Source organism: Nymphalis io, chromosome 6 (genome assembly GCF_905147045.1).
Source record: "Nymphalis io chromosome 6, ilAglIoxx1.1, whole genome shotgun sequence".
Lineage (NCBI taxonomy): Eukaryota > Metazoa > Arthropoda > Insecta > Lepidoptera > Nymphalidae > Nymphalis > Nymphalis io.
This window is the reverse complement of record NC_065893.1, coordinates 3246070-3260801: the sequence shown is the minus strand read 5'-3', so window position 1 is coordinate 3260801 and position 14732 is coordinate 3246070. Positions and strand designations below refer to the sequence as shown.

The window sequence follows — 14732 nt, the reverse complement described above, 5'->3', positions numbered from 1 at the left end:
TATAATAATTATAGTATTAACACCTCAAATGAGAAAATTCGGAGCTCATTCCCCCACGCTCCTCCACTGTTATCTTCTTATAAGATGTGGATCTTATGAGAATATATCTTCTGTCTACTGAGTCACGTTACTGGAATTATAAATGGATCTAATTGCAGTTAAATTGTAAATTCCATGAGCAACATATTAAATTTATACTTATTTACAGGCTTTGAAGCATGCTATAATGTTGGGCGATCCAAGTCCAGCAGGGGCTAACAACTGGACAAGTTACAGCACCGTACCAAACTACTATATTACATTCTACGATGAAGTCAACAATCGATACTACAATCACACGAAAAATGCAACTGAAGTGAGTTGAACAATATATATATACCACATAGATTATGCATAAGTGATTATTTTTTTTATTTATAGACTGATAAAATGGGTTACTTAACGATAAAACGTTACGAGGACACTGTCAATGTTTGGGATGTAAAATGTGGATGAAGATGGTACCTAACTAAATGTATGAATAGCAATAATTTAGATATTAAGATATATAGTGAAGCATTATGTATTTTTGCTAATATTTAATTAAAAAGAGTAACATCGTGCAGTATTATAGTAGTGCACTGATATTCATTATCACCGTTTATTGTTATTTTGTCTAATCTCTAGCTGGCATAGCTAGAGATTAGACAAAATATTCAGTTCCAGATATTTGATTAAAGTAAAGTTCCAGATATTTGATTATATAACATACAAACATAATATATGTATTAATTTTATCATGACGTAATCAAATTTCTAATATTTTATTACTTCAAATGATTTTAAAAATAAAAAAATATAATTCAAGGAAGAAAATTAATTTTATCCTTATAGAGGAAAACGCTTTGCTGTTCGGTTTCAACATCGTATTTGAGTGATTTAAATCTTTTGTTCTTTTATAGAACTAGATTTGGGTTTACCTCGAAAACTTAAATTCTCACAAAAATGCCATTTTGTTCATTCAGTTTATTCATTTTCGAATAGATGTAATTCAGATTAGTTACCTTAATCATTTTACTGATTTAATGGTGTTTTATTAAGCTGACTTTTTTACATGAATCTGTTTTTAATATTCATGATACATTTAATATAAGCTTATATTATGGGCAAAATAATTCCTAGAGTGAGAAGACTTTTGGAAGATGGTAGAAAAAGAAAGTTTTGTCGCATCACGCGGCAGACTGAACTATTCATTTTATCTGTACATCTTAATATAGTAATACAGTAATATTACACGGATTTAAGTAATTTTCCATTATTCAGGAATACCAGTCATTCATTCTGCCTTGGTGGCGTCAAGTGCTATGGACGGTGCTGTTCGCAGGCATGGTGGTGGTGGCGACATTGGGTAACGTCGTAGTCATCTGGATCGTTCTAGCGAACAAGCGAATGAGGAGTGTTACTAATTACTTTCTGGGTAATATTTATTATTTTAGTTTTAATTGAATATGTAGGTAGTTATGTTAGCTCAAAACATGAAGACAGTAGAAGTAAATGCTTAATAATAATTATTAATTTTAATTGTAATTAAATATTTTAAAATTCAAATATTATATCTTTTTTCTTAAAAGTCTGTCTTGCGGGAGCAAGACAGACTTTTAAGAAAAAAGATATAATTTTTAAATAATAAAAATTATATTTTTATTTAATTATATTTTTAAATAATAAAAATTATATAAAAATTATATTTTATTTTAAAGATATAATTTTTAAACTTGTCTAGGTTGTATTAAAATTTGAAAAAAATATTTTTACTATAAGAACAATAAAAACGAATTTAATTAAAATATAAAATCCTACAAAACATAGGCAATACACATGCGATTTGGCTAATTGACGATAAAAAGAGTAGCTAATGAATTAATTGTCGGTTCTTGATAAAGTCGATATCCACTTCAAGCTTGTGCAATGACGATCCAAAAGTTCTTGTAAGAGCCTAATTGAATGAAAGCTAGGTTTCTTCTAGGCAATCGTGCTACATTCTAGACTGTGTCGATGCTTAACATCGGGCAACATAACGGTCAAACGCTGGCCTATAAATAACTTGAAATAATTTTGATTGATTTATTATAAAATCCATTATAATCATTTTATAATTTGATTTTATTGTTAATGGAATTTTGTATTTAAAGTCTTCTTAAACGCTCACTAATTACTAATGGAGTACTCTCATTAAAGGCTTAAAACGTCACCATTAATAATAATGAGAAAAGGGCGAACGATTGAATCGCTATTGTTCGCCGCGATAGAGCTGTCCCAAACTTCTGAGGGAGCTTGATGTTTTCCCATTTCCCTAAACTACATTCAATAGAAACTTTGCGACATTCCAAAACAACTATTCAAGTATTCAACAAAGTGTATTAACTAGTATAAATTCGATTCTCACCAGCAACAATGAGACTTTAACTCGATAGTGAGCGCAATCGCGTTAGTTTTAGATATACATATTAGAAATAGAATAGAACAGGTTAAATATTTTACGGCTGGTAAATATTTTAAAAATTAAGCTACGCTACAAATTAAAACAGTGCAAGTGCTGGTATTGATTGAATATTGGTATACGTTAATATTACACTCAATAATTTCACTTTATAACATATAATAAAAATATTTAATAATTTTAAAATTAAAAAGAAACATAACTTTAAATGGAATGAGCTTTTTTTCGATAAAAGTAATGTTCAAATAATATTTACTATATTATAAAGCAAATAGCTGAGTACATTTTAAGATTTAACATTTTTGTGTTTCCTTCTTGTTCATCTGTCTAAATTCTGTTTACCTGTTTTGGTATTCTTTTGAAATTTTTGTATCTATTTTGTAACTGGTTCATATATAGTAAGGTGATAAATAATAACATATTAAATTGATGTTATTTTGTTTTTTAGTAAATCTTTCAGTAGCTGATACAATGGTGTCAACCTTGAACGTCACTTTCAACTTTACCTACATGCTGTACTCGGACTGGCCCTTCGGTCACTTCTACTGCAAGTTCTGTCAGTTCATCGCCGTGCTCAGCATATCCGCCTCGGTCTTCACTTTGATGGCAATCAGCATTGATCGGTAGGTTTTGTTATTATACTTCATATTTTATATCAATGTTATACAAAACGTTTAATGCATCCTAACTTCAACTGTAATATATATATATATATATATAATAGGGTGCGTTTTAAATTAACAGTTGCGCATTTAATAGAATTGCTTATGTCTTAAATATATAAGTGCTAATTACTAAATATAATTTTCGTCCACTCGTGTTTAGATTGCGGATTTAGGCGACGTGGACCAATCTCATAGCCTAGTTATCTGCGTAAGATATTCTGCCTTTACTCTCATAGTCTAATGGATCAGCAATTCAACACGAGGGGAAATAAGGTGGGCCTTGGTCCTGACCGAGGGATTTATGATATTACCGAGGCAAGGGAGCGTCTTTACTTCGGGCTTCTACTGTTTCAAGAGAAAACTTTTATGGCGAGGCATAAGATTTCGATACAATACCCATCATAACCTTCTAAGCTAATCACTTAACATATGAGGTTGCGGTTAGATATTAAGCAAGAAGACCAAGAGTGTATACGTATAGATAAATGCAGTATTAAATAGTTATATTTAATGGTGGTGATGGTTGCTCATCAGATACTAAACAAACAACAATGTTTATTATTGTTGTGTTCCGTTTTAAAGGATGTGAGCCAGTGCAAATACAGGTACTAGGGATGTCTCTTGTTCCTGTATTTACACAACTAACAACAACTAACTCCTCATTTAACTCCTTATTTTTCAAGGTTGGTGGTGCATTGGTTATACATGGAATGTTATCATTATCATATTTCTCACATCGCCAATGTCTATGGGCAGTGGTGACCACTTACCATTAGGTAGCCCATTTGACAGTACCACCTACCTATTTCATAAAATAAAATTTGAATACGATATACGATACGGTATCGATACTAAGTAAACGATCATATGCTTAATCAATTTGGTGGTTTGATTTAAAAAAAAATTAACGAAGCACAAAGAAACGTGACTATGAAAATGAACATGGAACAGATGTCAACAAACTAAACACAGAAGTTAGTTACTTATCAAAATACATGAAGTCCGCCGAAATATTCTCACGCTTTAGATCTTAAAATAACATTTTTTTTCATAATGAAGTCTTCACCTTGAGCCTTAGAATATCAAAGACTTTACAACTAATTAAAGAAAAGTACTTACAAAAATATAAAATCTTTTACATTATTTTTTACTTGGATCTGAATAATTTGCCCATATCGATTAGCTTATTTATATAATAAAACTTGTTATAAGTCTAAGCAAGCCAGCATTAAAACTCAATATTGAAAATTTACTTTATTTTTATTACAATATTTTAATTTGTTTTGGTATCGAACGCTACCCAAAAGTTAGCAGATTTTTATTGAATGTTGCGTGTGAATTTGTTTATTATTACAAGAACCGAGGCTAAAAAATATAACAGACTAAGCAATCCGTTCGTATTTATAAATTATTACCAATCGTTTATTACAAAGTTATCTTAATAATATTTAGATAAAAACTGACACGGTTAAAACTTGTTATGACAAGGTTTTGCAAGGTTATTATAGATATTTATAAATTATTTTAATGATTCTCTTTGCGCCGAAATACTAAAAAGCAGCGGAAACCACTCTGTTTTTTTGGGGTGATGTCGCGGGATAGCTTGCACATCGAGTATGTGACTACCATGACTATCGGACGGTTAGTGCGCTCTGCATGCCTCCAATTTCTATGGTTCCAGGGTACAGAGAAATAAATTATAAATAAATAATAAATTTCCCTCCTATCGAGCTATTATTCGAATTCGGATTTTTTATATATTTTGCTATAAATGAAATTTAAGTAAAGTATATTTTGAATTTGTAACTTAAAGAGACCTCTTAAAAACCATTTGCAATACCTCGGATCTTAAAAGGGACATCTCAGCTCTAATTAGTGACAATACAAGGCGTGGATTTTGCGATTCATTAAATGTAATCGTTAATTAAAATAATTGTAACGCTTAATGTGTTAGAACATCAAAAGGGAGGCTCCGGTAGCTTTTAATTTTTTATCATAAGTACTCAAGACTTGTACGAGATACATATAGAATTATCCGTATTATAAATGCGGAAGTATTTACGTCTGTCAGTCTGTTAGGACTTACTGTTAAAGATAATTTTGATGAAATTTGGTAATAAGTGAAATTAAACGTCAACAAAATAGGCACCGTTTTTATTCTTCGATGGATTTTTTTATTCTCCGGTGGATTGACAGATTTTTGCTACATAATGATTATACATAGGCTCAGACGCGGGTTGATCTTCTATATATACAAGTAAACAAATAAATGAGACTACTTAAATATTTCGTTATATACTATTTTAATTTTAATAAGCAACTACCGCAATATATTCTTCCTGTGGATAGTGACAGTGTCATTATAGTCGCAATGTATGAACGTATTATTATTGCCCATTGTTGGCGACGCGATATAAAGAATGGATTTATATATCTATTAGTACAATATATATGAACGAAGGTGACCACCGATTTGAAAAATTTACCATTTATATTGTGTAGCTTTCTAATAACAGATTTACAAGCTACTTTAATACAAAATATACGTAAATAAATGTAGAACCGACGGTGATATTAAAATTCGAATAAGAATCGCCTAAAGAGGCATAGACGTAGTAAATGAAGTGACAGTCAGTATACCGACTGCCAATAGCATTAACCAGTTGCACCTTGTAACAGTTAACTAACGCCCTTTAAATCTTATTGTTCTTTATAAGTTGCTAGTAAAACCCGCGGCTTTGCCCGGGTAGAATTCTGTTTGTGACGAAAATTCTTAAAAATCGAAGTATAAATATAGATAATAGGATAAACAATTTCTGTGGTTATATCTCCTTAATCTCCTTTAGCTACCTAAGGCTTAATAATACTAGCAAAAATATAAGATAATATAATGATCTTTGTGTTATAACAATTACGTACAAAAGTAAGACGTAAAGGGCAAATTGTAACTCAATACAGTTGTAGGTAGCTCTTTACGCTTTGATATTTTAACAATAATAGTTGCTCTTTTAATTAAATAATAAATGACTTTTAGTAATTTTATAATTACTAAAAGTCATTTATACATTAAAAATTTTCATTTATAAATATATACGTAATTGCATTATTTTTATATTCGAATTTCACAAGATATTTCACAAGATTCGTTTGAGAATTTCCATATTTAACAAATAACTCAACACAGTCGTAGAACAAAAAATGTTCTAAAAGTAATTATTTCTTACACAAACAGTATTATAGCGATAAAATTCAGCCTTTTAGTTAGTTATTATGACAGTAAGCTTATTTCAAAACTTTTAAGGAGTAATACTGTTGTCAAAGAACTAATAATTCATTTTCAGGGTTCACAGAATAAAAATTGAGGTTAAAAATGTTAAAATGTCAAATACAATCGGTGTATATTTTAATAAAAATATATTTGCTTAGTGGTAGGGCTTTGTGCAAACCCAACTGGGTAGGTACCATCCACTAATCATATATTCTACTATAAGGTTGTGTCCAGGTTTTAAGTTTTAGTGACCCAGTGGAACTATAGGCACATGGGACAAACCTATTAATTCCCAAGGTTGATAGAAGTCCCAACGTCTAAGGCCGTGACCACTTATCATCAGGTTGCCAATTTGCCCCTTATCTATATTATAAGAAATAAAAAACTGTTTTGTCACTTAGGACCAAAATCATTTATCTTTAATACATCCAAAGACAAATGAAAATTAAATTACACAATTTAATTTCATTCATGAGTGTGGAAATAATTACATACGAAATAACTTCGGTCTTTCGGTACGCATATATAACTCGGTGATTAACTTTAAACTAAATACCAAGAAGACGAATTCGTACTCGCAAGAATTAAGAATTCCAATAAATATATCAATGAAATTCTTAAAATAAATTGCTCAAAGAATGTTAATTACAGTCTTGAACTTGGAATTCAAGCCGATTAATATCATTATAAATATCATAAAAATTTTACTTGGTGATTAGACTTTGGTGCTTTTGTAGAAGCTTCGAAAGAGCCGTGAGTCGGTGTAATAATAGGCACAAGGAACTTAATACTGGTAAAGAATATATTGCAAACCCGCAATTGTGTACTGGTTCGAAGAGTAAGTGAACCAGTATAACTATAGGCACGAGGGATATAACAACATCTTAGTTCCCAAAGTTGGTGGCGCATTGGCATTGATAAATATTTTTTACAGTGCCAACGTTTATGTGCGGTGGTGATCATATACCATCAGTTGACGCATTTGCCTATACCCATTTTATAAAAAAAAGTAAAACCTAAGAAATTTTTGTACATATAAGTTTAACTTATCTAAAAAAATTTGTTCTAGATATGTTGCAATCATGAGTCCTCTTAAACCGAGGCTTGGTAAAAGGGCCACTCTCGGGATAGCCGCGGCTATATGGATCGGTAGCTCCATCATCAGTAGTCCTAACGTCGTCTACTTCACTACTGACGTGGATATATTGCCAGACGGTAATACAAGGTATTAATGATGTCATTTCTATTTATCATTGTCATTGAATTTTTAGTAATCTTTTTTTTCGCTCTAATTTGTCTCTTTATACTACATAAACAACTATGTATGGAGAGGTCAATTTTTCATCTCACGAATAAAATGGTTATGAATTCCATTTGAGCAACAAGATTAAAACGTGACGATAAATAACTTGTGAAAAGTATCAAAAGATATCATCGTTTTACAATATTAACATTTCCCTGTTTACACGTCAAATTGTTTTCTTATGATTTTGTAAACAAGTTTTATGTAACTGGAGATTTATGCAAAAATCTTTTATTTAGTTTTACACACATTTGATATTTGCATCAATACCTACGTGCACCTAGATTTCATTATTTTTAAGGCGTCGATTAAATAAAAGCTTGTTTTCAAATTGGATAATTTATTTTATAATAATTAATTTTGTAAGTTCTGTAGTAAATTCTATTTAGATTTACATTTTCATTTATTCCATAGACGAGTGTGTTTTCCCGAGTGGCCAGACAGCACCAGTGAGAAGCCTCTGTTCGAATATATGTGAGTGATTTAATTTAAATTGTGACAAGATTACATTTTGCTTGTCTTTTAAAAGTTGGTTTATATATAGCTATAAGGCCGCCTAATTTGTATTTTATTTTAAAGGTGTAAATATAATCTACATTGTTCCTTCATTTTAATAATATTATTTATACATTTTACTTTGCTACGCCGCTAGGCAATTATTGTAATAATATTATGTTCCCATGTCAGTGAATATGATTCTTAATGAGAAATAAAGTTTCTTTAACCCGATCTACTTTATACGTTTACTTTTAAGAGTGTATTAAAAGGCATAACATAATTAAGCCTGTATAGCCTTCTTGCCTTTAATTTATTTCGCTAAGGCTGGTATTCACACGTAATATAATATCATGTGACACATGCAGATTTTCTCGCGATGCTTTCCTTCACCGCTGAGCACGAAATGATTTATTATAAGCATTAAAACTCAGTGGAGCTTGCATTTTTCATCAGATGGCGAAAAATATATATGTTAATAATGATAATGTTTCGCAGATATAACGTAGCATTCATGGTGCTCACTTACTTCCTACCAATCACATCTATGACGTACACGTACGCGAAGGTCGGTGTGGAGTTATGGGGATCCAAGTCTATCGGCGAGTGCACGCAGCGTCAACTTGACAACATTAAAAGCAAACGGAGGGTACGCATGACGCTTTATACAAATTTTATTACGCACACTAAATGTCTTATTTTAATATGTTGAATAGAATATTCGTATATATACATGTGTATATATCCTAATTCCGAAACAATCTTAAAAATATTGCTTATAAAAAAAAAAACCAGTTAAAGATGAGAAATATCGCATTAATACAAGACATAATTTAATACAAGAATATATATATAATTTAAAAAGGAGTTACGTTAGGTTAGTTAATAGTAAGAGTTAATCAACAAATACGTTGATTTTCATGGAAGATAAATAAATTTAATTAACAATTTCATTAGCGGAAAAGAACATCTGAATATCTTACCGATTCTTATCTATATAATCTTCATTTAAGACCGGTGATTGTTTTACATCATAACTATAATTGATTATACCTTACAAAATAAGAATTCAAGAATTCTTGTACTTGCATTCTATAAAATTACAAAGTAATTGTTATGCCAAAATTCTGCCACTATATATATTGTTATAAGGACATAATACTTTTTTTCATTGAAATATTAAGATACGTAAATTTATCGGACCTTTTTCTGTCGTCAATCATTGTTAATGTTTAACTTCCATTGTTTACAAATAACCTTATCTATACATAAAAATACATGCATACGTATTAATATTCGTCTATGCATATCCATCCATCTAGATAATCCAGATTGGCGTGTATCACTGGGATTATGAATAAGTGATATGTATGAAAAAAAGATATAAATATTAAGTAGATTTCATATCCTGAACATAGTTTTAATATATTATACATAATATATAATTTGATGAACTTATTTATCTTTGACTTTTTGATTAAATAGTTTTAATAATAGTAATATCAAGTTCTCTATTCTAAATAATCTGACAAAAATATTTAATGAAATCTTTCTACGATCGATAGTAGTTTTCATTTAGATCGTATTTACACAAGATACAGTCATTTGTTGCACAATAATAAAATAAAACGATAAAAAAACCTTTTTATGTTTAGGTGGTCAAAATGATGATGGTGGTCGTGGTCATATTTGCGGTATGCTGGTTACCGTTCCACGTTTATTTCGTGATCACATCCTACTACCCCAACGTGGTCACCTACCCCTACATACAAGAAATATACCTCGGCATCTACTGGCTGGCGATGAGTAATTCCATGTACAACCCCATTATATATTGTTGGATGAATTCAAAGTAAGTTCCCTTTGTTTTTAAAAATGATGTAACAGTAAATTACAAAATAACTACAGTGCAGCCCTATTCTCTGGAAATAAACTCGGATCTCACCGCAAACACGATCTGGAATTGTCATAAAGTGGTTTGTGATATTTACTATAATAGTTTAACATTTAAATTATTCAAAATAGCGTTTCACAGTAACGTGGTTTTAATAATCTTCCGATGGAGAAAGTGAGTTCTTACCGAATAGCATTGATGATACTTATTATCTAACATATCGTTTTATGAGTTTATGTTCTGTTTCCGTCGAGATAATGCTTCCTGCCCGATTTGTGACAACTAGTCAACACGGGACACACAAACTAAAACGGAATTGTTCAGTAATAATTATTATTGACATACATATAAATTATAGAGTAACAGCCTGTAAATGTCCTACTGGAGAGCCTTCTTTAATTTTCAGGCTTGTAGCTTATTGCACCACGTTACTTTAACGATGATTGGTGCACATGTAATGATGCCATAGTAAAATGTCACCCGACATTGGCAGGTTTCCTCGCGATGTTTTCAAAGCTGAATAAATGAGTTATATGAATACAAATTGAGCACATGGAAATTTAGTGGCGTTTGTCCAGATCTGAACTCGTAATCTTTTAACCGAAGAACATCAAGTGTTCCAACCACTGGATCATCTCGATTCTTATATAAAAGGATCTATTCCTCAAAGGTTCAGGCGTGGCTTCAAGCAGTTCTTTTGGTGTTGCGGCGCGCTTGGCGGTGATCTCAACCGACACCGCGCCCTTGGGCCCGACAGACTCGACCGCTCCGTGCCCTCATTCTCACCCAGCAGGAAAAACGGCACAAGTGAGATTAATATTTGTCAATATGAATGATTGTGTGTGCGCTTTGTCGATTTCTTTTTGATAATCTTAGACTTAAAGACTTAATCTCGAAATTCTTTTTTGAAATTTTGTATCGATTTATACAATTTTTCTCGGATATAAATTTCGAATTATTAATGTTCTGTAAGAGTTTAAAATAATTTCAATGGAATAAATTCTGTCAAATGTTTATATTCCTTGTTGTATATAAACGTAACTAATTAATTTAATGTATAATTGTTTATTTTAAATTAACATTGTGATTAAATAATAATTGAAATCGTTATGATAATTATGTTATCTAAAAGTACATTCACTATTGCTTTTATATTGAAAGCTTAATAACAATTTATTATTATATTTTATTTATAGAAAATCAAACTAACAGCACCAGCTGTATATTTGTAGTGTAGCTGTTTGCAGAGAGTTTCGCTTCTTTGTTATTTTTGGCGTGTATTTTTGAAATTACTTGTACATGATGATAATTAAAAATCATAGACAACAGCATTCTTCTGCGTAGGTTTATTCAAGACTACCATCAAAACCACAAAATTCACCAAAAAAGCACCCGGCTCTCCTCATTTGCTACATGTAAATAAATTACACAAGTAGAGGAAGCGCGAAGGCCAATCCTGAAAATTGGTAAATTATCACATTCATATCTGTTATAAAGCAAGGCTCTCTTGCATTGTGGATTGGGTGTAAAATTAAAGCTTTTTGTAGTTAGACTCATTTGACTTGCTCGTAGAACATCAAGATATTCAGCGTTAGCTTAATGTTGGCTTTTTCATTTTAGTATCGCTTCGCTCAGATCTTTATATTATTTCATATTCCAAATTTTGGATAAGCTCATACTTTGTTGTTTTAGTATATATTAATTATGTAAGTCATGAAGAAATTTGTTTTTAGCATGGTTTTATTTCTAGTATTTCATTGATCTTTTAACTTACATTTTCGCTCATGATACACGTAGTAGCTTACATTTTATGTGAGATTTTTTTGGTTATATTTCATTTCTATAACAATATTTTTTTTCTTAGGTACGATTCGAATTTCGTTACATAGCACGTATAACAATACGCTAATGCGGAGTACCTGACAACGACGCGGGGCGTGCGACACGCACAGCGACCGCGGAGCAAATGACGTTCTAGCGCACAGCGAGGAACGAACGTGGATATGACGTGAGAACCGCCAGCGTCCCGCGCTTACCCCGCATGATCTCTACGGGTGAACTCTGTGAATAGTGACTAATCACTTCGATTCGAAATTTAAATTATTTTAACAAAAGTTGTGCATTAAATACTATTACTTTGCTAATTTTTTTTATTCATAGTGTTCAATTAAATTCGAGGAATGGACCACTATGGTAGTTACTTCAGATATAAATTTTATAAACTTAGCTTAACTTAATCCATGCCAAATAAAAAAGGAGTCATGACTTGTGTGTACATTTATAGATTTCTACAAAATGAAGAAAATCCTTTGAGACTAAAGGTTTGAGAAGGCTTCAGAATTATTTACGTCACGATAGTAACAAATGACATTAACCTTAGGAACGTGGTATTTTCGACGCAGAATTATTCAATTATCTCAAAATAAAATTAGCTTTGTATTAATTAATTTTATCTAAGCTTTTATAAAGACAATATTGTATAATAGGTCTCGTTATCCATAAATTGTCCTGCAAAATATTTAGTTAAGCTCACTAAAGGCTGAAAAAACACAAGATTATAAAACTTCTAATCATATCTTAAGAAATAATGTTTTAACTGACGATTTTAATTTTAATAGGAAGTATACCAAAACTATTTGATTTAAAACGAAGTATAAGTATTTGAACAATATATATATATATATATATATATATATATATATATATATATATATATATATATTAGTAGAGTTATAGTCTCTGTATGTTATTAACTATCTTAAGGCTGTGAAATAATAATTTATCTAATATCTTACTTAAAATTTAATTAATAATTCTGACAACATAGCGAGCGAGCGTGTGTAGATAAAGTTACATACCTTTTGACATGTAAATTTTGGTCTTTTTATCAATAAATTCGCGTGGATTAGCTATTGGTAATGGGGCCAAAATGTACGGAAACGGTGAAAACATTGGTGTTCGATAAATCACGTGACGAACAATTCGCCAATAGACTTTTAACGATCTGTCTTTTTGACATTTCACCTAAATAATTGTCTTTCGACAAGTCCCTTTTCAGATATCTAGACATATGTCAACTTTGAAAAAAAACTTTAATTATTAATTATCTTAATACGGCAAAGAAGGCGATGAGGAATTGCATATACAGCTATCTAACTTTCTCGTCTAAATCTTTTGGATACTCTTCGAATGAAACTCCCAGTTTTCTAAATAAATTGATGATGTTTAGGTACTTTGTGAAAGTAACTAGACGATTGTAAATATATATCCAATGTAAATAAAGGCCCAAAGAACACAACTTCTTAGATTGTATCGGCAACGGCGCATTGACGTTGCTCTTGTCCGTCGTGCAGTGTAGAGTCGAAGGTCACTCATACTCAGATGACTCTTTGCTCGAAGTCCTAAAATAAATAAATATAAAAACACAAAATATATATATTTTTTATATTTTTAATAAAAATCGTACTGGTGTCACATGATTTTAAGTGATAGCCGCCAGATAAGGACAATTGCAGAACCACAGGAACTGCTAACGCGTTCGCCTAATGTAAATATATATACAAAATATATAGTCCTAGGTTTCCTTTGAAATGGAAACGCATGAGTGTTGATCACAATTATTATAAAAATGTAACTATTACGATTCTTTCTGTCTATTTGTATTGATCTCTAAATATTGATAGTTCATTAAATTGATTTAACCATTGCAGACCAAAATACATTAAATCAAATTATTAAACTTTAGCAGTTATTTATAAGTGGGTGGATCACTTGGACGGGTCCTCTACTAGTAGACATTTAAGTATATAATATATGGATATTTTACTCGTGCGAAGCAACGGGTGAGTAGTGCGTAATACATTTATGTATACTTTAAAAAAATACTAAATTTGTAGAACTAAATGTGTCTAAGAAAATATTTCAATATTGTAAAATGCTAACAAGCATTCAAATTCTCAATCAAATTATTGTATTTTTTGTGTGTAAATATGTATCAATTATATATTATGTAATTCGATAATGGGGCACGCGCTTCTTTGTGTACAACTTTTTTTTGTGTAATTGGTGTATTATTAAGAAATAGTTTATGTGTGAGGTGTTGAATAAAAAATAAACCAAAATTTACTGATTTATTTGAATTTCATTCCTTACTCGTAGAACAACCCTTTTACTTTAATAAATAATATTTTAAGGAAATACTAGAACGAAGAGGTTTCATGTTTCATTCTTCAATATAATTGTGTACCGAGGAATACTTTTAAATATATTTCTTTAATTTATGGTAATCGCAATAACAATTATTACACCTTAGCAATTTTGTCACTTTTGATTTTAAAACTAATAAAAATTAAACTTCTTTATAAATAAAATTAGTACTTTTGAATAATTAAAATTAGTACTGCTAGCAGCAGAATTAAAAATATGACTGTATTCGACAAATCACATATACTGTATAACAATAATAACAGTACTGAACATTTCATTTTTGGAATTTAAGCAGGAATAATGGTAATTTCTCGTAGCTTACTAATTCTGAAGGAAGAAATCCAGAACATTTTTGGCAATACTTAAGTTTAAAAACGCATTTGTTACAAACGCATGCTTATATAATATATCTACTCATATCT

The 14732-nt window shown here is 30.6% G+C and overlaps 1 protein-coding gene across 2 annotated transcripts; it reads left to right on the top strand.

The window, feature by feature from the left end:
- Positions 1-213: 213 nt before the first annotated feature.
- LOC126769148 (tachykinin-like peptides receptor 99D) lies at positions 214-12189 on the top strand. 2 transcript variants are annotated; one of them, XM_050487761.1, is made up of 10 exons: positions 214-355; positions 1303-1456; positions 2928-3102; positions 7482-7637; positions 8130-8189; positions 8709-8859; positions 9866-10062; positions 10775-10911; positions 11449-11570; positions 11969-12189. In XM_050487761.1, the coding sequence occupies exons 1-9, from the start codon at positions 227-229 to the stop codon at positions 11538-11540; spliced, it is 1251 nt and encodes a 416-aa protein (XP_050343718.1). In that variant the 5' UTR covers positions 214-226; the 3' UTR covers positions 11541-11570; positions 11969-12189. The 2 variants fall into 2 exon arrangements, with proteins under 2 accessions (XP_050343718.1, XP_050343719.1); XM_050487762.1 differs by lacking the exon at positions 11449-11570.
- The last annotated feature ends 2543 nt before the right edge of the window (positions 12190-14732 follow it).

What these genes read in the sequence shown, in the direction of transcription:
- LOC126769148 (XM_050487761.1), top strand. Translation starts at nt 227, where the DNA reads ATGTTGGGCGATCCAAGTCCAGCAGGGGCTAACAACTGGACAAGTTAC. An exon ending in TGTTACTAATTACTTTCTGG is followed by an intron (nt 1,457 to 2,927) that starts GTAATATTTATT and finishes TTTGTTTTTTAG; the next exon opens with TAAATCTTTCAGTAGCTGAT. An exon ending in ATGGCAATCAGCATTGATCG is followed by an intron (nt 3,103 to 7,481) that starts GTAGGTTTTGTT and finishes AATTTGTTCTAG; the next exon opens with ATATGTTGCAATCATGAGTC.